We start from the raw sequence: 24,045 nt of genomic DNA, 5'->3' as shown, positions 1-24,045 counted from the left end.
TTAAACATTTAGATAAAGAAGACAGGAAAACATTTACAGTTTGTGAAGTTTTTTACTGTCACAATTTCAAAACTTAATGGTGCGCTACCTCATTTTGGCTTTCATTGGGTTATCTCCCTTCTTGCGTAGTGATACGAGAAAGATACTTTCGTTTATGTCATGCAACTGTTAGTAGCTTATGATAGTTTTATAACACGAGAAGTAATATATTGAGCTGTACATTCTCAAACTAGTTGTTCATTTCCCCTTTTTATCTGCTTATAGTGCCAAATTTGAATTACATTCCTAAGCGGATGTAGTTGAAAACGAGAGTGCAAAACATGTAAACAACATGGTTGACAACGTTCTTGCAGTATGACTGGATAATGTACCATGAGAAGTGCACGAATATTTTGCTACCGTATCCGTCATATCCATGTCCAACTTATTTCTAAACTTATTGGCACACTTTCAGTTTTGAATTACGTCCATTGTCATAATCCTTGAGGTCCAAGCAGACAGATTAGGCATGGCTGATTTGAAAGGACAGGGGTCGCCCGGTCACTCGGGCCGTGTCCAAACAGACGGTACTGAACCCGGTGGCCAGGAACCTATAGTACATACCAATAACCACGACTACTCCTACCTGTTGTATGAACAAGACCCGGATTTGATTGTGGAGGTTGACATCCCCCTTGATGACGAACCCGTCATAAATGGTCACTCTACCAGCAGATCGAACAGGTCAAACACAGTGGGTAGTCGTTTTAACAGCAACACTTCATCTCGGATAAAGAAACATTCAGCAGTGAAAACGAGAGGACGTCCTATTAAATCACACGAGGTTGGTAAAATTTGGCAATTACCATGATAAGTGCATAATTGCAAAATAATCTAATAGAAAACAGTTTCATGTAAACAGCTGGCTTGTATTTCATGTATTTTTTCATTCGAAAATGCCACCGCCATAGCATTTAAACAACATCTTAAATAAGATATTACTGCAATATTGTACAGTGTTATCTCTGTACCATAAGGTACATTATACAAAGTTACCTCTGTGTCACATATTGTACAGTGTAATCTCTGTACCACATATTATACAGTGTAATCTCTGTACAATACATTATACAGTGTAACATCTACAATACATTATACAGTATTACCTCTACAATACATTATACAGTATTACCTCTACGATACATTATACAGTGTTACCTCTACAATACATTATAGTATTACCTCTACAATACACTATACAGTGTTACCTCTACAATACATTATACAGTGTTACCTCTACAATACATTATACAGTGTTACCTCTACAATACATTATACAGTGTTACCTCTACAATACATTATACAGTGTTACCTCTACAATACATTATACAGTATTACCTCTACAATACATTATACAGTGTTACCTCTACCATACATTATACAGTGTTACCTCTACAATACATTATACAGTGTTACCTCTACAATACATTATACAGTGTTATACAATACATACGGTGTTACCTCTACAATACATTATAGTATTACCTCTACAATACATTATACAGTGTTACCTCTACAATACATTATACAGTGTTACCTCTACAATACACTATACAGTGCTACCTCTACAATACATTATACAGTGTTACCTCTACAATACATTATACAGTGCTACCTCTACAATACATTATACAGTGTTACCTCTACAATACATTATACAGTGTTACCTCTATAATACATTATACAGTGTTACCTCTACAATACATTATACAGTGTTACCTCTACAATACATTATACCTCTACAATACATTATACAGTGTTACCTCTACAATACATTATACAGTATTACCTCTACAATACATTATACAGTTTTACCTCTACAATACATTATACAGTGTTACCTCTACAATACATTATACAGTGTTACCTCTACAATACATTATACAGTGTTACCTCTACAATACATACGGTGTTACCTCTACAATACATTATACAGTGTTACCTCTACAATACATTATACAGTGCTACCTCTACAATACATTATACAGTGTTACCTCTTCAATACATTATACAGTGTTACCTCTATAATACATTATGCAGTGTTACCTCTACAATACATTATACAGTGTTACCTCTACAATACATTATGCAGTGTTACCTCTACAATACATTATACAGTGTTACCTCTACAATACATACGGTGTTACCTCTACAATACATTATGCAGTGTTACCTCTACAATACATTATACAGTGTTACCTCTACAATACATTATACAGTGTTACCTCTACAATACATTATGCAGTGTTACCTCTACAATACATACGGTGGTGTTACCTCTACAATACATTATACAGTGTTACCTCTACAATACATTATACAGTGTTACCTCTACAATACACTATACAGTGTTACCTCTAAAATACACTATACAGTGTTACCTCTACAATACACTATACAGTGTTACCTCTACAATACATTATACAGTGTTACCTCTACAATACATTATACAGTGTTACCTCTACAATACACTATACGGTGTTACCTCTACAATACACTATACAGTGTTACCTCTACAATACATTATACAGTGTTACCTCTACAATACACTATACAGTGTTACCTCTACAATACAATATACAGTGTTACCTCTACAATACATTATACAGTGTTACCTCTACAATACATTATACAGTGTTACCTCTACAATACATTATACAGTGTTACCTCTACAATACACTATACAGTGTTACCTCTACAATACACTATACAGTGTTACCTCTACAATACATTATACTGTGTTACCTCTACAATACATTATACAGTGCCACCTCTACAATACGTTATACAGTGTTACCTCTACAATACATTATACAATGTTACCTCTACAATACACTATAATGTGTATGCAGATTCATAAGAAGTAACATACTTGTATCAATAATTCCTTTTAGTCCACAAAGAGAAATTATAATGTCAACAACTACAGCTTGTGATAGAATCCTCAGGATATCTGGTGAATAGAGAAGATAAAACATCTTAGAGGCAAGCATCACAGGTGATTTTGACTGGTAAAGACTTAGATCTGTTAAGGATGTCCCTATATAGTGTTGTGGAGAGATCTCTAGCACATTCCTGTATAGTCCTTGTCTATCTTCAATACACATATGTTTACATTGTTCTTATTGTTTAAATTTAAATGTTGAATTCAAAGTCTCCCCGTCTGATCCTATCTGTCTGTGGGGGCCTTTGTACGTAAGCTCACTCATGTGTGTCCAGATTTACCGATAGATTAGCACAGCGTTAATGATTTCTTTTGTCTTTACCTAAAGATGGAACCATTCTTAAGTGTGGATAACCTGCCACCCGAGAAACAGGCATCCCAGACAGGTAAGTACAGGGGTCTACAGGGAGGGCACTTTAAAAAATGAAATAAGATTCGTGAAATATTGTGTAAAATGTATTTAACATGGAAACAGTCAGACTTGTTGTATTACTGAAGTTTGTTTTGTCTAACATGATCACTATTACACAAGTTTTTTAGCATTGCTGAAGTAGTACATTGTATGGAGATATCCTGTAGGTGGCCCCTCTGTTGTGGTGTTGTTGTAGAAAGACTGAAAACCTGTAGGTAGCCCCTCTGTTGCTACAATAGACAACAACCAATCTCTGTTTGTCAATCTTCGGTGATATTTGAGTCTAGGCAGATTTAATTAAGTTTATAATGCCAAGGTCCAGGTTAATTAGAGTTGTACGATTAACATGTCAGTAGTGAATGATGAAGATCTCGAGAAAAGGAGCGAATTTCTCGTTGAAATCTTAAAATGGAGAAACGATCCTTCATTCAGTCAGCTTGCCAAAGTGTTCCTTAAAGAACACACTGGTCAGAGAAGGTCTAAATCTGCAGCTCCCAGAAGTATCGGGGAACACGCTGTTGGAGCAAGGACTAAATCTGCGGCACCCAGAATTATCGAGGAACAAGCTGTTAGAACAAGGACAAAGTCTGCAGTCCATAGAAGTTCTGGGGAACACGCTGGTGAATTAAGATCCAAGTCTGCAGCACCAAGAGGTTTGTGTTGATTATAGTGAAGATGGGGATGTGCAGGAGGTCAGGCCTGTGTCAGCAGCTGTGTGGTCTACCTCTTTAGAGATCAGCTGAAGTAGTGTTTTTGAATTGAATCTTGAGGATAACAATTTTTTTACCCGTTCAATGCTGTTGTAGAAGTTGACAGTACAGGGTGCCATTTTTCATTACTCCTTCCTATTACAGAGCTGGCTCCTTTTACCACTCAAAAGGTAGAAGCTGTAGGAGATTGATAGGCTTCTTTAGAGATATCGAACTTGCATTGTTGTTGTTGTCTGCAGGGTGGAATACTTTGTGAAGGAGGGAATTGTGTAGAAGTTGAGAATACAGACTGCCTTACTAGCCTTGACTTGTGGGACTTTAGTTGAGTGGTAGGAGACCAAATGGTCACTAGTTCAAACCCCAGAAGTGGCAGGAGGTTTTTCCCTACTCCCTCCTATTACACTGTTTTGTATGTCAAGTCTTATAGATATCAGTCAAGTGAAAGTTTTCCTGAAATACGCTCTGTAATGTTCAGGCAGAAAATACACCATTCCATGGTTCACACCTGTTACTGATACATGGATTGTTTTTTTTTCAGTGAATTCTGGGAATTCCAAGACTCGTCGTAAAATCAGATCCTCTCCTGGTGCGGGAAATCGTTCTTCCTTATCTGGCCGTTCACCGTATGGCTCTCCAGCCTTCTTTCTGAGGTAAGTCTCATTGCTGTTGTAAGGTTATAGTGGTGGGTTGTTCTGCTAGCCTTGGTACATTATACTAAGTATATGTATTTCATATAATTTTGAAATAATTTTATGTCCTATATTGAGTTTATAGATCGAACTATGGGGTTAATACACTTCCCATCATGTATGTTAACATTAAATTTGGTTGACCTGTCTTGATTTCCATACATTTCATCCCTAACATCACTACAGAGTGCAAGAAACAGTTTTTGTGATCTTGTACAGTGAATTAGAATAAGTGTGTGTTACTCTGTTGATGTTGTGTAAACAGACCCAGTGGGGACGTAGGTATACCTAACAGAGCACCTGGCAAGAGGGGAGGCAAAGTGAGGTGAGATGGACTAACTCAGATATAAGTAGTAAACAGCTCTTCTCAACCACTCTTTTACTGTATAACTGATAAAACTGTCGTTATAATAAAATACTGCTCACATCAGAATACACAAACCTTCGATAAAACAGCACTGATAATTCTTGATTCACCTCATTTATAATGACTGCTGTTGATCCCATTCATTATACTGACAACTGTAGTACCATTCATTATAATGACAACTGTAGTACCCTTCATTATAATGACTACTGTAGTACCCTTCATTAAAATGACAACTGTAGTACCCTTCATTATAATGACTTCTGTATTACCCTTCATTATAATGACTTCTGTATTACCCTTCATTATATAATGACAACTGTATTACCGTTCATTATAATGACTACTGTAGTAACCTTCATTATAATGACTACTGTAGTACCCTTCATTATAATGACTTCTGTATTACCCTTCATTATAATGACTTCTGTATTACCCTTCATTGTAATGACTTCTGTATTACCCTTCATTATAATGACTTCTGTATTACCCTTCATTATAATGACTACAGTAGTACCCTTCATTATAATTACTATTGTATTACCCTTCATTATAATGCCTTCTGTATTACCCTTCATTATAATGACAACTGTATTACCCTTCATTATAATGACAACTGTATTACCCTTCATTATAATGACTTCAGTAGTACCCTTCATTATAATGACTTCTGTATTACCTGCTGTATTACCCTTCATTACAATGAATGTTGTATTACCCTTCATTACAATGACTGCTGTATTTCCCTTCACCCTTCATTATAATGACAACTGTATTACCCTTCATTATAATTACTACTTTAGTACCCTTCATTATAATGACTTCTGTATTACCCTTCATTATAATGACTTCTGTATTACCCTTCATTATAATGACTTCTTTATTACCCTTCATTATAATGACTTCTGTATTACCCTTCATTATAATGACTAATGTATTACCCTTCATTACAATGACTGTTGTATTACCCTTCATTACAATGACTGCTGTATTACCCTTCATTATAATGACTTCTGTAGTACCCTTCATTAAAGTGACTTTTGTTGTCCTTTCCATTATAATAACTTCTGTGTGCTGTTCCAGTCTGTACTTTGCTGCTGTTGTGTGGACACTTTAGTCAGTAGAAACCTTTGTGTACTAGAATATCAATGCCTTAATTTTCTAAATAAAGTACACTTTTCTATCTGAGATATTTTGATGTAACAACTTCAAATTTTCTGTGTTTCTGAGCCTGTGACGGTAAGTTTACAGCCATGTTATATGTCACTAGTCACAACTGCCTGTGTCATATCTATCACTATGTACCACTCACACTAACACAGCATTCTCTATTAGACAAACGACTAGCATGTAGTTTTAGTTATGTCTAGAGTAACACTGAATTGATGATTGTAGAATAACTGCACCATTACACAGTAGGAATCATTATATCACTCTATGTCTCTCCAGTTGGTAGACCTACTTCAGCAACAAGCAAGTTATTTCACAAGCCCATTACAGACTTTTTTATTATATGTACAGTATAGTACATTATATATACAAATTGTAACATTCTAAAGCTTTCTAGCATTAGGAGGAAACTTTCGCTGCAGTACAAAGAAATTTTCAAATTTGCTGGAATGTTCCTTAAGGGAAACTGAATTGCTATTGATTGAAGTTTACTGAAATGTTCCTTAAGCGAAGCTAAACTGTTATTGATGTATAGCAGTTCAGAGTATGGAGGCTCAACATTGTTCAAATTTATCAAAAGCATTTCCTGAGCAAAGCTAAAGTGTTGTTTTTGTAAATTCATTCAATGTTCTTTGAGAAAAGTAAAACCTTAATTAGAAATCAAATGGTCACCTGTCACCCAGAGCCTGAGTTGTAGGATCCTCTGTCACCCAGAGCCTGTGGTGTAATGTCCTCTGTCACCCAGAACCTGTGGTGTAGTGTCCTCTGTCACCCAGAGCCTGAGTTGTAGGATCCTCTGTCACCCAGAACCTGTGGTGTAGTGTCCTCTGTCACCCAGAGCCTGTGGTGTAGTGTCCTCTTTCACCCAGAGCCTGTGGTGTAGTGTCCTCTGTCACCCAGAGCCTGTGGTGTAGTGTCCTCTGTCACCCAGAGCCTGTGGTGTAGTGTCCTCTGTCACCCAGAGCCTGAGATGTAGGGTCCTCTGTCATCCTGAGCATCAGGGTCCCCTGTGACCCAGAGCCTGAGGTGTAGTGTCCTCTGTCACCCAGAGCCTGAGATGTAGGGTCCTCTGTCATCCTGAGCATTAGGGTCCCCTGTCACCCAGAGCCTGAGGTGTAGTGTCCTCTGTCACCCAGAGCCTGAGATGTAGGGTCCTCTGTCACCCAGAGCCTGAGATGAAGGGTCCTCTGTCATCCTGAGCATCAGGGTCCCCTGTGACCCAGAGCCTGAGATGAAGGGTCCTCTGTCATCCTGAGCATCAGGGTCCCCTGTGACCCAGAGCCTAAGGTGTTTGGTCCCCTGTCACCCAGAGCCCTGAGCATTACGGTCCCCTGTCCCTCAGGTCTTTTAGGAGATACAGGCCCCCATTGTTTAAAGACCAGTTAGAGATAACCAGTTGTTAGTGAAAATTTCCCAATATGAATGAAACAAAATTAAGAACAGGTTGATATAAAGGAAGTTATTTTTGCCTTTAATGCTCTGGCATTTTCTGTTTAAACATCCTTTTTTCAATAACCGCTAGTTAACTGTAACTAACCTTTGAGCAACCAGAGCCAGGTGTTTTTATCAAAATTTTGAATTTCAATGCCCCTGATACATTATCTCTGTCAAGGTAACAGTATTGACTACAGTAACAATTTTAAAAAATAACACTTTCAGGTATGCTTTCTGTACTATTAATTGGAATTTCTCAAATTCTGGGAAATGATGACCTTGACCTGGTCCTAGGATCTAAGGTTTTATGCCAAAATGAGTTTCTTCAAATCCAGATATCCTATGCCAGATATAAGATATGTGCCGTAGAATATATTAGTCATGCTCCAATAGGCAAACTCACTCCCACTCATTAGTTACTGTATTTAAATTGAATATAATTTTAGTAAAAATGCTGTTTCTAACAACTGAAATATTCTTTTTATGCTCCCTGAAAATTTCTGGCAGAGCATATAAAGTCATTGCTTTGTCTGTCGTCCGCTCGTTCATCTGTCTTTCTGTCTGTCCTTCTGTGTCTGGAGCATAACTCTGCCGTCAGTTAAGCAATGATCATGAAACTGGTGTACACATGAGTCATATTAAGACAATGGCTTGCAACCCCTTAATTACAGAATTTGTCCAATAAAGTAATTTTTGATTTGATTGTCAACTTCAATTACAGTACATCATTCTGCTTATTTAACAGATAAATATTTACTTCATAGGCAGGGTTACAAAATTTCTAAATGAGAAATTATCACTAAGTTATTGTTTCATATGTGTTTTAGATTAGTAACTGTTAAATGACAACTGTTTAGTTGGTTGTGTTTCAGGAATGGTAAATTACAGAATATATCAACTAAGATTATACATAACTGTTTTGTTGGTTGTATTTTTGACAACTGTTTGGTTGGTTGTATTTTTGACAACTGTTTTGTTGGTTGTATTTTTGACAACTGTTTTGTTGGTTTTATTTTGACAAGTGTTTTGTTGGTTGTATTTTTGACAAGTGTTTGGTCGGTTGTATTTTTGACAACTGTTTGGTTGGTTGTATTTTTGACAACTGTTTTGTTGGTTTTATTTTTGACAACTGTTTTGTCGGTTGTATTTTTGACAAGTGTTCGGTCGGTTGTATTTTTGACAACTGTTTGATCGGTTGTATTTTTGACAACTGTTTTGTTGGTTTTATTTTTGACAAGTGTTTTGTTGGTTGTATTTTTGACAAGTGTTTGGTCGGTTGTATTTTTGACAAGTGTTTGGTCGGTTGTATTTTTGACAACTGTTTTGTTTGTTGTATTTTTGACAACTGTTTTGTTGGTTGTATTTATGACAACTGTTTTGTTGGTTGTATTTTTGACAACTGTTTTGTTGGTTGTATTTTTGACAAGTGTTTTGTTGGTTGTATTTTTGACAACTGTTTTGTTGGTTGTATTTTTGACAACTGTTTTGTTGGTTTTATTTTTGACAACTGTTTTGTTGGTTGTATTTTTGACAACTGTTTTGTTGGTTGTATTTTTGACAACTGTTTTGTTGGTTGTATTTTTGACAACTGTTTTGTTGGTTGTATTTTTGACAACTGTTTTGTTGGTTATCTTATATGACAACTGTTTTATTTTTTGCATTTTTGACAACTGTTTGGTTGGTTGTGTTTCAGGAATGGTAGAATAACTCCTGCGTCATCTGTATTTATCTCTCCAGAGGATTCAGCAAAGAAAATCAATCACTGCATTAAGAACCCATTTAAACATTCAATCAACTACACAACGGATGACTTAAATATTGTAAGTATTTTGTATCTATGTTAAGTATCTGTTACAACTAGGAGTGATTAATAAAGATAAGCTTTAACTTGTGGTTAAATAAGTAGTATTATTGTCTGGCCTGCTAAAGTCTGGCTATATTGTTAATTTTCCACAGGGCAGCAGTCGAGGTGTCAGCATTTCTACGTAAAGTTTTGCACATTAAGTCTGAAAACCAAAGATGCTTTATAGTTAAATTACATATTGGACACCTCAACACATCATTTACAAAATGTCTTCCAGGTGTTACAGTCCATTAACTAATAATTATAGTATTTTGAGAAATAGTGATGAAATAGATTTATAGTTAAGCAGCTATGGTTGAAACTTGTTTACCTATCTTCTTAGGAGAAAGGAAGGACACCTGAACGTTGTAAAACACCATCTGGCGAAATGAAACAGAGAACCACCTTTGCCACTTTCCAAATGGGAAAAGTTCTGGCAAAGAACAACAATGAAAGTTCAAACAAGAAACAAGGAAAGTTGCTGAAGGGAAAGTAAGTGTGACTTTATTGTGTTTCGCTGTTTATAAGTTACATTTAGCTTCACCATTGACCATTGACCAAGATATTCTCTACTATAGGATACTGACCATTGTGCAAAGTATTCTTAACTTAAAAAGACTCCAAATCAAGAAGCTGAACAGCAGTGGTGGGAACACATGTAGGGTTATATGAAGTGGTGGTGGTATGGGTAGGGATACATGGAGTGGTAGGGATATATGGAGTGGTAGGGATACAGGTATGGATATATGGAGTGGTAGGGATGCAGGTATGGATATATGGAGTGGTAGGGATGCAGGTAGGGATATATGGAGTGGTAGGGATATATGGAGTGGTAGGGATACAGGTAGGGATATATGGAGTGGTGGGGATACAAGGAGTGGTAGGGATATATGGAGTGGTAAGGATATATGGAGTGGTAGGGATACAGGTAGGGATATATGGAGTGGTAGGGATGCAGGTAGGGATGCATGGAGCGGTGGTGATATAGGCAGGGATACAACAAATGGTGGGGATATGGGTAAAGATACATGGAGGTGCGGGGATAGGGGTAGGGATAGATAGAGAGGTGTGGATAAAGGCAGGGATACAAGGGAGTAGTTGGGATGCAGAAACAGGTAAAGTAAGGATACATTTAAAGGGTGGGGATGGAGGTAGGGATGTAAGTAGGGGTTGGAGTAGGGATACATGTAGGGGTCAGAGTAGGGATACATGTAGGGGTCAGAGTAAGGATACATGTAGGGGTCAGAGTAGGGATAGCTGTGGTGTGGGCATTTTGGTCTTGATAGCAGGGATGAAATTTGCCCTTATCTAATTACATAACTTCTACTGAAATTTTGTTTGAATAAACAGATTTCAGTACCCTAATGAATACTTTAAATGACCAACTGGCCTCTTTGTTTGAATATTTGTGGTGATTCTCTTTCTAGTCATTCACGTCCAAGCTCTGAGCAGTCCAGCAGGTAACATTCTGAAATGCTTCATTTTTAGTCACAGAACACAGTGCAACTGTTGCTGATAAATTAATCACTTCCTGTTCAAAACACAATACACTGCCCTTATTATGTGAAATATTACTGTTTTTGTCCTTTGAAACTTTGTGAAAATTCTTTTTCTTATATTTGCATTCGCATCTTGTCTTCATATTGGGAAAAAGAAGAAAAAAAGTATATATATATATACAAAGTACATTCTCCGACCCCCTTTCAGTCCTTACATTCCTTCATTCCTATTTCAATCCATATATTCCCTCCTGTTCACCATGATCCTCTACCAGTTCTCTTTTCCCAATCTCCCTCCTGTTTACCGTCCTCTACCACCTCTTCCTATCCAATTTCCCTCCTGTTAAGCATCCTCCACTACCTCCCCCTGCCCCAACCCCTCCTGTTTACCATCCTCTACCACCTCTTCCTATCCAATTTCCCTCCTGTTAAGCATCCTCCACTACCTCCCCCTACCCCATCCTCTTGTTACCCAATACCCTCCTGTGCACCATCCTCTACTACTTTTCTCTCTTCCTGATCTCCCTCCTGTTAACCATCCGCAACCACCTCCCCCTACCCCATCCCCTCCTGTTAACCATCTGCAACTAGCTCCCCCCTACCTCTTCCTCTCCTGTTAACCATCTGCAACTAGCTCCCCCTACCTCTTCCTCTCCTGTTAACTATCCTCTCCCTACCCTCTCCGCCTGTTAACCATTTTCCACCACCTCTCCCTATCCCATCCCTCCTGTTAACCATCCTCTCCATACCCGATCCCCTCCTGTTCAGCATCCTCTATCACTTTTCTCCTTATTCAATCCCCTCCTGTTCAGCATCGTCTTCCTACCCTGATTCCCTCCTGTTTACCATCCTCTACTACTTTTCTCCCTTAACAATTTCCCTCCTGTTCACCATCCTCTTACATTTCTCCCAACCCAATCCCCCTGTTCACCATGCTCTATAACTCTTCTCCCTACTGAATGTCCCTATTGTTCACCATCTTCTAACACTTCTCCCTACCCAATCTCCTTCCAGTTTACTATCCTCTACTATCTCTCCCTACTCAATCTTCCTTCCTTTAACCATCACCCACTACCTACCCCAACCTAGTCCTCTACTGTTCACCAATCTCTCCATACCGAGTCCCCTCCTGTTGGCCAATCTCTCCATACCCAGTCCCCTCCTGTTCACCAATCTCTCCATACCGAGTCCCCTCCTGTTGGCCAATCTCTCCATACCCAGTCCCCTCCTGTTCACCAATCTCTCCATACCCATTCCCCCCTGTTCACCAATCTCTCCATACCGAGTCCCCTCCTGTTCACCAATCTCTTCATACCAAGTCCCCTCCTGTTCACCAATCTCTCCATACCCAGTCCCCTCCTGTTGGCCAATCTCTCCATACCCAGTCCCCTCCTGTTTACCAATCTCTCCATACCCATTCCCCCCTGTTCACCAATCTCTCCATACCCAGTCCCATCCTGTTCACCAATCTCTTCATACCCAGTCCCCTCCTGTTCTCCAATTTCTCCATACCAATCCCCCCCCCCCTGTTGGCCATTCTCTATCATTCTTTCTGTATTGTTATACATGTTACAGTTAGAACACACTGACGACCTATAGGTACCTGGCATGATCACATGTATAACAGCAAACACAGGTGTGTCTAACATGCATGCACTGATCTGAATCACTTATTTAAACAAGTTATGTACTTGCATGCAGCATGGCCTCAGGTTTGAAATAAATGATTAAAATCTAAGTAGTTATAATCTGTTACAAATATTTAAACCTCACCAGCCTTGACAAAATGATATAAAAGCTTTGAGAAGATCAGCACCAGTTTGTTTAGTTCATTTTGGGGATTACTGGTCACAAATCTGATTATCCCATGGAAAAGCATTGAATTATATAAAACCTCACCAGCCATATCACCTGTTGATAGTGAATGAAATAAATTACAAATAGAGAAACTAAAATCTATTTGACACATGCTGCTGTTGAGTTAAAAATCTGCAATGTTTTGTATTCCATTACACAGCTCCCTTCTGTAAAATGGTCCTTATTAAATGTAAGTCTCTGTTATTGTTCCCTTTTGTGTCATTAATCCCTCTTGTGTCATTGTTCCCTATTGTGTCATTGTTTCCCCTTGTGTCTTTTTCCCTCTTGTGTCATTGTTCCCTCTTGTGTCATTGTTCCCTTTGTGTCATTGTTCCCTCTTGTGCCATTGTTCCCTCTTGTGTCATTGTTCCCTTTGTGTCATTGTTCCCTTTGTGTCATTGTTCCCTTTTGTGTCATTGTTCCCTTTGTGTCATTGTTCCCTCTTGTGTCATTGTTCCCTTTTGTGTGATTGTTCCCTTTGTGTGATTGTTCCCTTTGTGTGATTGTTCCCTCTTGTGTGATTGTTCCCTCTTGTGTCATTGTTCCCTTTGTGTCATTGTTACCTCTGTTATTACTGTTCCCTTTATTGTTACTGCTGCCTCTGTTGTAAATATTCCCTCTGTTGTCACTGTTCCATCTATTGTACATGTTCCCTCTGTTATCATTGTTCCTGTTGTCAGTGATCCATCTATTGTACCTATTCCCTCTGTTGTCACTGATCCATCTATTGTACCTGTTCCTCTGTTGTCACTGTTCCATCTATTGTACCTGTACTCTCTGTGTCATTGTTTCTTCTGTGGTCATTGTTCCTATCATTGTTTCTGCTCCACCATTTTTCAATTTTCACCTGTTGTCACAGTTTCTGTTGTCACTATTTTCTTTGTACCTGTTCCCACAGTTGTCACTGCTCCTATGTTGTCATTGTTCCCTCTGTTGTACTCTTTCCTTCTTGTCACCTCCCTTTATATTGTCACTATTCCCTTTGTCACTGTTACCAGTTATGTCAGTGTCCTTTTTATTGTCACTGTTACCAGTTATGTCAGTGTCCTTTTTATTGTCACTCTTCCCTTTGTCACTGGTACCCCCTTTTGTCAGTGTCCAATTATTGTCACTGTAACCTCTCTTGTCATTGTTCTTTTATTGTCACTGTAACCTCTCTTGTCATTGTTCTTTTATTGTCATTGTTACCTCTCTTGTCATTGTTCTTTTATTGTCACTGTTACCTCTCTTGTCATTGTTCTTTTATTGTCACTGTAACCTCTCTTGTCATTGTTCTTTTATTGTCATTGTTACCTCTCTTGTCATTGTTCTGTTATTGTCATTGTTACCTCTCTTGTCATTGTTCTGTTATTGTCATTGTTACCTCTCTTGTCATTGTTCTTTTATTGTCATTGTTATCTCTCTTGTCATTGTTCTGTTATTGTCATTGTTACCTCTCTTGTCATTGTTCTGTTATTGTCATTGTTACCTCTCTTGTCATTGTTCTGTTATTGTCATTGTTACCTCTCTTGTCGTTGTTCTTTTATTGTCATTGTTACCTCTCTTGTCATTGTTCTTTTATTGTTACTGTTACCTCTCTTGTCATTGTTGTTTTATTGTCACTGTTACCTTTCTTGTCATTGTTCTTTTATTGTCATTGTTACCTCTCTTGTCATTGTTCTTTTATTGTTACTGTTACCTCTCTTGTCATTGTTGTTTTATTGTCATTGTTACCTCTCTTGTCATTGTTGTTTTATTGTCATTGTTACCTCTCTTGTCATTGTTGTTTTATTGTCATTGTTACCTCTCTTGTCATTGTTGTTTTATTGTCATTGTTACCTCTCTTGTCATTGTTGTTTTATTGTCATTGTTACCTCTCTTGTCATTGTTGTTTTATTGTCATTGTTATCTCTCTTGTCATTGTTCTTTTATTGTCATTGTTACCTCTCTTGTCATTGTTCTTTTATTGTTACTGTTACCTCTCTTGTCATTGTTGTTTTATTGTCATTGTTACCTCTCTTGTCATTGTTGTTTTATTGTCATTGTTACCTCTCTTGTCATTGTTGTTTTATTGTCATTGTTACCTCTCTTGTCATTGTTGTTTTATTGTCATTGTTACCTCTCTTGTCATTGTTGTTTTATTGTCATTGTTACCTCTCTTGTCATTGTTGTTTTATTGTCATTGTTACCTCTCTTGTCATTGTTGTTTTATTGTCATTGTTATCTCTCTCATCTTTTATTGTCATTGTTACTTCTCTTGTCATTGTTCTTTTATTGTTACTGTTACCTCTCTTGTCATTGTTGTTTTATTGTCATTGTTACCTCTCTTGTCATTGTTGTTTTATTGTCATTGTTACCTCTCTTGTCATTGTTGTTTTATTGTCATTGTTACCTCTCTTGTCATTGTTGTTTTATTGTCATTGTTACCTCTCTTGTCATTGTTGTTTTATTGTCATTGTTACCTCTCTTGTCATTGTTGTTTTATTGTCATTGTTACCTCTCTTGTCATTGTTGTTTTATTGTCATTGTTACCTCTCTTGTCATTTTTCTTTTATTATCACTGTTTCCTCAGTTTTTCCCCTTTTAATGATCTTTCTCCTGTTATTCAGTTTTGCTTCCAGTCTTGTTGATATAGATCTTATTTCTTTATTAGATTGCAGCCTTTGAAGCCAGTAGCCTTAGGCAGTGGTCCTACTATCAAACAGTGTCGTGGCATTGTGGCAGGTAAGTGGAAAAGTTGTGGCTTAGGGGCAGGTAAGTGGCCTTAGGGGCAGGTAAGTGGCCTTAGGTAGAGATCCTTCTCTCAAACAGTGTTGTGGCATTGTGGCAGGTAAGTGGCCTTAGGTAGAGGTCCCACTATCAAATAGCAGTGTGTCATTATTGAATGGTAAGTGACTTCAAGCATTAGACCAGTACTTCCAAACAATGTCATAGCATAGGGACAAATTAGTGGCCTCATTTGTGGTAGTTAAGTGGCCTCAGGATGTGATTCTATTATCAAAAAGTGTTGTGGCATTGTGGCAACACAACTAGTTGTTCTACCATCATGAAACAATAATATTTTGTATACAATTTTCACACTAAATTTTATTTCATGTTTGCTTTTCTCTACAGAGACAAAGAGTTACGGTGCACCACCTAATCGCACACTTGCCCGTCGCCGGGAGATTGTACAACAAATACCTAACATTCATGAATACCTTTATGAGCGCCCACATACGGTGGAGAGTATCCATCGCACATCAGAGGCATCTAGTGTGGACGAAAATCGGGATAACAATGTGAAGGTGGACTTCTCCGACCTTGACCTGGCAGACAGACTAGACAAGTAATGATACTGGTCATTTACTGTAATAAAGTATAGATAAGTAGAAAATGGATTTTATAGTTAGCAACCAGTTTACATATTTTGACTAGCTAGACAGGGATCTTTCTGTAATATTGAGAACTGTACAATGTGTTTAATGGTTACTGTTGGTTTACAGGTCAACCCCTACACCCACTGACCGTGATGTACCGATGGTGCCCCCTGTCAGTGCTGCATCCATTGAACGTCGCAAACAAGGTGAGGATACTAAAGGAAGATAAGCATCTAGTATTTAATCCTAGTATCAATCACATGCTTCAGAATCTAATGCTATGTTTATAACTGTGACCCAATGTTTTTGTATTACATTGTTTTTACTCTTCAGAAACTTATTGCTTTTTCTTAAAATTCTGTGCAGTAGATGCTTGTTGAAGTATTTAATTGTCTTGGTTATAAAATGCGACTTATTTTATGTATTATCAGGAAACATGTCACCAGACCCGCGAGTGTTTGCCACAGAAATCAGTACTGGGAGAACTATTCCTGAAATACCTGATGACATACAAGCTGAAGAATTTCACAATAAACTGAATTTACAGGATAGTTCTAGAAACGCCATAACTGGAGATCCACGCGAGAAACACAGCGAAACAGACAGTAAAACTCACAACAGTCCAATCCTGTCCAGACCACAAACAGCTGTTAGTGGACAGTCTGGTCAGTCTCCTACTGCTGATAGTCAGTCAAGACCACATACTGCTGGTCAGTTACAATCGAGGCCTCACACTGCCAGTAAGTCTGTGCGCTTTGCTGAGGATCCCACCGTCAACAGAAGGAAGGAGAGATCAGGGAGAGAAACTTGTAAACCTAGTGACATTGGTAATGCTGACAAGAGGGAGGATGACCCAGATAACAACAATGGACCTAGTAGTGGGGACAAAGGTCTGAGGTCAGGTCAAGGTGAAATCAGGTTAATATCAGCTGGAAGTGCAGGACAAAATACAACAGAAAGTAACAAACGAGCCTCTTCATCAAAGAGTGACAATCATGGAAAACAACAAAGTTTGAAAAGTGATAAAGCAGTGAATAAAGAGAAAACAAATGTAAAGCAAGCAGTGTGTTCTAGATACGAAAGGGGTAAAGATTCGAGGACAGCTTCCACCCTTCAGGTGCAGGCGGTGGGACATGGAGGGCAGGTTCATACACTGATCTGTCCAGAGAGTCCTACTAGTAGAAGTAGGTCACCAAGTCCTCAGAGAAAAGGTCATAGGTCACCTAGTCCGCAGCGAAAAGGTCCAGACTCACTAATGACAAATCAGAAGAACAAACAGCAATCGAAACACGACAAGAGTAACCGACTAGTTAGGCCATCTTCTGCCAACCTGTCCACGAGGCAGCAAACTTCGTCTAGGCCAAAAACTTCCACCAATGCAAAAGTTTCTTTCGAAGACAGCCAACCACAACACAAGTCAATATTTGTAGAAAAGGAGGATGGTGATGAGTTATATGTAGGAATCCAGGAGGATCGAGTGCTCACGTTTGAGGACATTGAAGCAGAGTTGAGGGCACTTCAAGAAGACATCCAGGAAAGACGTGTCACAGAGGAGCAATGGGATGTACTGCAGGACAGCAGCAGTGAGGATGACAGTGACGTCAGCACAGTTGTGGAGGTCGACCAGTCAGGTCATGGTTTACTGAATCAGACCGAGGAGGATCTGTTGACAGACAACCAGCAGGACTGTTGGGGTGATTACTCAGGACTACTAGATATCTACAGAAGAAAGTGTATGGAGGCTAGTGAGAACTGTGGGGAAATTAGCAACAAATTGACCACTCCTCGTAGGCCAAAGGTCAAACAACGCAGGTCTGGAAGGGAGTCGGTCAGTAGTAACGTTATAAAACGTAAAGGGAGTTATCAGTCTGTGTCCACACTGGACAGTGGTAAAGGTGAAAGTGTGCTCGGATTGTCTCATGCCACGTCCAATCTTACTCTGGACAGTGGCTTCAGTTTAGGTGATAGTGAAGTCAGTGATCAGTCACGACTAAACAAAGTGACACCGGTGCAGGATTCCTGTGTAACAGGTGGAAAAGAAGTGTCTGGTTCAGGGGATTCATGTGTGACGGAACAGAGTACCGTGCCTCCATTGGAGTTGCACTCACAGGTTGATTCAGAGATGGGGTCACAAGTTGGACCAAAGCAAAAAGAGGTGGTGACGGAGCCACAGGAAACAAAGCTAGTGGTGGAGGATGTGGACGAAGACAGGACAATCGTGGACACTAAGGCACTGCTGGAGATTGTGTGTGATGAACTGCTTACACATCAGGAGAAACTGGTTAGTATTGATTTCCTGTTACATATTACAGGAACAATCTTTAGACAAACAATTTTGTTACAATGTAAAACATTCTGAAAACATTGCTTATGAATCATGTATGATTGGTACATGTAGTGATACGATTGGTTATAAATCTGGTATGATTGGTACATGTAGTGATACGATTGGTTATAAATCTGGTATGATTGGTACATGTAGTGATACGATTGGTTATAAATCTGGTATGATTGGTACATGTAGTGATACGATTGGTTATAAATCTGGTATGATTGGTATATGTAGTGATACGATTGGTTATAAATCTGTTATGATTGGTACATCTAGTGATACGATTGGTTATAAATCTGGTATGATTGGTACATGTAGTGATACGATTGGTTATAAATCTGGTATGATTGGTACATGTAGTGATACGATTGGTTATAAATCTGGTATAATTGATACATGTAGTGATATGATTGGTTATAAATCTGGTATGATTGGTACATGGAGTGATACGATTGGTTAAAAATCTGGTAGTGATACATAATGTACACAGGCCATTGAAGTATACCAGAAATCTTGCCTTGTAGTGAAGAATGACTGGACTTTAGTGACAATAAAAGTACCTTGCTGGAATGCCCAGAACTTGTCTTATAGAAAAGAATGTCAACTTTGATCACAATAATTACTGTGCATTCTATTAATACACCTGCTGAGTCATAACTTGGCATTTGAAGTCATTGATATTTGCCTATTTTGATATCAGTGAATGATAAGGTAGTCACTGGCCCCTCCCAGACAGTAATAAATTTCCATCATCCAAGTTTTAGGAGGGCTGCCTTCTACCAGAGGAGTGTTATTATCATAAGTAATGTATGGTCATTAATCACATACAACTACAACTACAGAACTTACATAGAACTACTAAAGATGATGTGATGATGGATGACAAGATCCCTTTGGGATCTCTGGTGTAATATCTCTTCATCAAATTAATTATCCTGATATTAATGGAAACTTTGTATAATGCTTACATTTTGTTTTCCAGAAGCAAGATGCAGAAATGCCTTTAATACCAAAAGTGTAAGTGTGTTTAATGTGTTCAGTATCACCCATACCCAAAGTGTAGGTGTTAAATGTGTTTGTTACCACCCATACCCAAAATGTAGGTGTTAGATATGTTCAGTGTCACCCAAAGTGCAGTTGTCTATATGTTCAATACCACTATAAATTGTTGATGTTTAATTTGTTCAATACCACCATACCCAAGGCGTAGGTGTTAATTGCACTGGTCCCTAAGACATGTTGTAATTCCATCTGTCCACCTTTTTCTATGGCAACATAAACTGATAAACCTTGATATAATGTTGTAGTGAGCCTTTGCCTCCTAAGGAAGACTTGAAGGTCATAGCCGAGGTGAAGACATTGAACAAACAAAAGTGAGTAATAATTGTGTGACTAAATATCCCTCATTACATCAGATTACATCCTCTATATCATCACTACATCAGATTACATCCTGTTTATATCATCACTACATCAGATTACATTCTGTTTATATCATCACTACATCAGATTACATCCTGTTTATATCATCACTACATCAGATTACATCCTGTTTATATCATCACTACATCAGATTACATCCTGTTTATATCATCACTACATCAGATTACATCCTGTTTATATCATCACTACATCAGATTACATCCTGTTTATATCATCACTACATCTGATTGCATCCTGTTTATATCATCACTACATCAGATTACATCCTGTTTATTTCATCACTACATCAGATTACATCCTGTTTATATCATCACTACATCAGATTACATCCTGTTTATATCATCACTACATCAGATTACATCCTGTTTATATCATCACTACATCAGATTACATCCTGTTTATATCATCACTACATCAGATTGCATCCTGTTTATATCATCACTACATCAGATTACATCCTGTTTATATCATCACTACATCAGATTACATCCTGTTTATATCATCACTACATCAGATTACATCCTGTTTATATCATCACTACATCAGATTACATCCTGTTTATTTCATCACTACATCAGATCATCACTACATTAGATTACATCCTGTATACTACACACCTCCTCATTAATAGCCTCCTATTTTTTCTATAGGAAGAAGAAACAGCCACGGAGTGGTCCTATAGCCCCTTTTGCCCCGGTATGTTTTGAGATCAATGCCAGACCACCTAAGGGCTACCTGTATTACTTTGCCTATGGGACTGAGATGAGCCTATCCAGGTAAGGTTTGGTTATAATCAGGTGTATGTTTAGTGTCAGTAATTAATATGTTATCAGTAATAAACTTATCACCTGCTGATTTTGTGCCAGTTCAGCTATGATTATTTATGTGATGTAGACATAGGATACTGAGATTTGTAATATACCTACCTCATGGTCTGTTTAGTTTATTTCTTTTGGGTCATGCTAAAGCATCTAAAGCATCAGACTTGATCTGGGATGTGTGACTTGATCTCGGCATTCTAAAACCACAAATAACCATGTGCTGATGTGGTTTTATTCTTAAACAAGACACTTGTCCCAGTTGCTTTGGATGTTATGCAATGGGCCTCCTGCAAGCTGTTTGGTGAGGTAGCCACCAGCTACTACGAGGAAACACTATGAATCCTTGGGTGTTATCAGGCAATAAACCCAGCACTGTTATCCTTTAATTCTTGTCCACATTTAATAATTTCTTGCCTCTCACAGGTATTAATTTACATCTACATTGGTAACTCTACAATCTGTGGTCCTGTATGGAATTCAATTTACTCTGTGAATGGTATCTCACTGTAAATTATTACCCTACTTAATTTGTCACCCTGCTGTAATTTGTAACTCTGCTGTAATTTGCAACCTTGTTGTAAATTGTTATCACACTATAAATTGTTACCTCACTATAAATTATAATCCTGCTGTAAATTGCTACCTTGCTGTAATTTGTTACCAGACTGTAAATTATAACCTGTCTGGAAATTGTTACCTCACTGTAAATTGGTACCTTGCTGTAAATTGCAGCTTTACTGTGAGTTCCCTGTGTATAATGTTTGATTTTATTGTGTTACAGACTGACCACCTATATAAAGAGAGAGCCACAACGTTACTGGGGTCTACTGTTTGGGTTCCAGCTGGTGTTCAATAAAAAAGGTGACCATTAGAATTAATATCATCTGACAACCATAACACATTCTTCATGATTGTAAAAGTATAATTAAAACGAGAAATAGATATCTGTTGACCCTGACCTAGTTTTGACATTTAAGTTTATGTTCTGATACCTACAGGTGCTGACTTAGAGGCAGGAGGGTTTGCAAACATTGAGTTTAACCCTTACTCCTCTGTTGAGGGTTGTGTCTACCCAATCACACAAGATGAGCTGCTTCTGCTGGACAAGTATGTTGGTTATCCTCAGGTAATTATCTGCACTGGTCACTGTACATACAGGTAACTATATATACAGGTAACTATACATACAGTAACTATACATACAGGTAACTATACATACAGGTAACTATGCAATGTGTAAATATATATACAGATAACTGTAGTTAGAGTTAAATCTACAGATAAGTACTTATACACATAACTATGTGGTTATCGATACATGTAACTATATAGACATAGGTAACTATACATACAATAGCTATACATACAGGTTTGACCTGTTTCTTGTGTTTTAGCACTACGAACACCTTGTGACACCCCTGTGGCTTATGAACTCTAATGAGGACCCAAATGAGTATGGTGTGGCCCAGTACTGCGTACCTGCTCTCACTTTCATTGCCCAGGACAGATGGATAGAAAAAGGTATGATATCAAATGTGTTTGATGGGTTAAGGTCTGATATTATAAAGAATATAGCTGGGTTTGCTGATTTTCTTCTCACTTATGTTTAGATTGTACAAATAATTAATCTTTTCACAAGGGTTTTTACTGTTCAAATGTTTCATTTTCTCACCTGAGATTGTGCGTTAAAATATTTCATCTTTTTATGAGTGATTTTACTGTGCAAATCATCTTGACATCTGTGTTTGTACTGTGCAAATATTTCATCTTCTCACCTGTGTTTGTACTGTGCAAATATTTCATCTTTTGTCTTCTCGCATGTGTTTGTACTGTGCAAGTATTTTGTCTTCTCGTATGTGTTTGTACAATACAAACATTTCTTCTTCTTATCTGTGTTTGTACTGTTAAACAATTTTGTCTTCTCATCAGTGTTTGTACTCTACAAATATCTTTATCTTCTAATCCATTATCTTTTTTCTATAAATGATTATCTCCCCTTTTTTCAGAAGAAAAGCTGGATTTTAGTGGTTCCCTTTCTGAGTGTATTAGAAGTTCAGATATGGTCACTCCTGGCTATCATGATCACTTGGCAAACCTGGCCACAGTGACCAGTGGCAGAGAGCAACTTGCAGCAGCATAGTTACAATTCACCAGAGTTACCAGTGGCAGGAAGCAGTTCAGAGCAGCATAGTTACAATTCACTAGAGTTACAAGTGGCAGAGAGCAACTTGCAGCAGCATAGTTACAATTCACCAGAGTTACCAGTGGCAGGGAGCAGTTCACAGCCACATAGTTACGATTTTTCATAGTTACCAGTGGCAGGAAACAGCTCACAGCCACATAGTTATAATTTTTCACAGCTACCAGTGGCATAGAGCGGCTCGCAGTCACATAGTTACAATTCACCAGAGTTACCAGTGGAAGGAAGCAGTTCACAGCCACATAGTTACAATTCACCAGAGTTACCAGTGGCAAGGAGCAGCTCACAGCCACATAGTTACAATTCACCAGAGTTACCAGTGGCAGGATGCATTATAGTTAAATTTCACCATAGTTTAGAGAGTTTTGTTGCATACAGTGGTGTAGATTGTGTAATAACCAGACAGATATTGTATGTGAGTTGAAACAGATAACTTTTGATTACAAACATTCTTCAGGGGAAGTGACTGAGTGACATTGGTGGAATCCTATTGTGACTATAGGTGGTATTAGTGCTCAGTGCCTTACATACAGATATATTGTATGAATTGTTTGGTACATTAACATCTACAAGTCAGAGATTCCTAACAGATGTTTAGGATATCTTACAGGGCCAAAAGTGGGACACAATCAGGGACAAAAATTGTCCATTACTAGGGGCCGTCTACACAAATTTATTTTATCTCAAAATATTTGCTCAAACTGAAAAAAAAAACAATTGATATATATATATGTTGTGATCAGTATTAATATGTTTTTCTATTGTAAACATACTGCTGGACCTAATAATACATCCATCATTGCTAAATAATACATATCTTCCTTGTATAATGTATAAAAATTTTGGAACATCAGTGTGTGTGTTCATATTCCTATTGGAAGGGGTTGTCTCCCTTTAGTAATTGGTGTTGATGGAAAAATAGAAGTCCTGGCAGCATAACAACTTAA

General features: G+C 38.0%; 1 protein-coding gene across 1 annotated transcript; it reads left to right on the top strand.

The window, feature by feature from the left end:
- Nucleotides 1-508: 508 nt before the first annotated feature.
- Nucleotides 509-23,143, top strand: LOC132546127 (uncharacterized). Its single transcript, XM_060209824.1, has 19 exons — nucleotides 509-823; nucleotides 3,312-3,369; nucleotides 4,644-4,755; nucleotides 5,060-5,119; nucleotides 9,459-9,585; nucleotides 9,952-10,100; nucleotides 11,036-11,068; nucleotides 15,597-15,667; nucleotides 16,058-16,271; nucleotides 16,429-16,508; nucleotides 16,734-18,412; nucleotides 18,458-18,583; nucleotides 19,617-19,651; nucleotides 19,942-20,007; nucleotides 20,728-20,853; nucleotides 21,680-21,759; nucleotides 21,897-22,024; nucleotides 22,293-22,419; nucleotides 22,905-23,143. Exons 1-19 carry the CDS (start codon nucleotides 509-511, stop codon nucleotides 23,036-23,038), a joined length of 3,720 nt encoding a protein of 1,239 aa, XP_060065807.1. The 3' UTR covers nucleotides 23,039-23,143.
- Nucleotides 23,144-24,045: the final 902 nt, after the last annotated feature.

This window comes from Ylistrum balloti, unplaced genomic scaffold, assembly GCF_031769215.1.
Source record: "Ylistrum balloti isolate Yb309-2 unplaced genomic scaffold, AGI_CSIRO_Ybal_v1 Utg369874, whole genome shotgun sequence".
Taxonomy (NCBI): Eukaryota; Metazoa; Mollusca; class Bivalvia; order Pectinida; family Pectinidae; genus Ylistrum; species Ylistrum balloti.
Note: the sequence above shows the minus strand (reverse complement) of the source record. Positions and strands in the feature narration are given on the sequence as shown.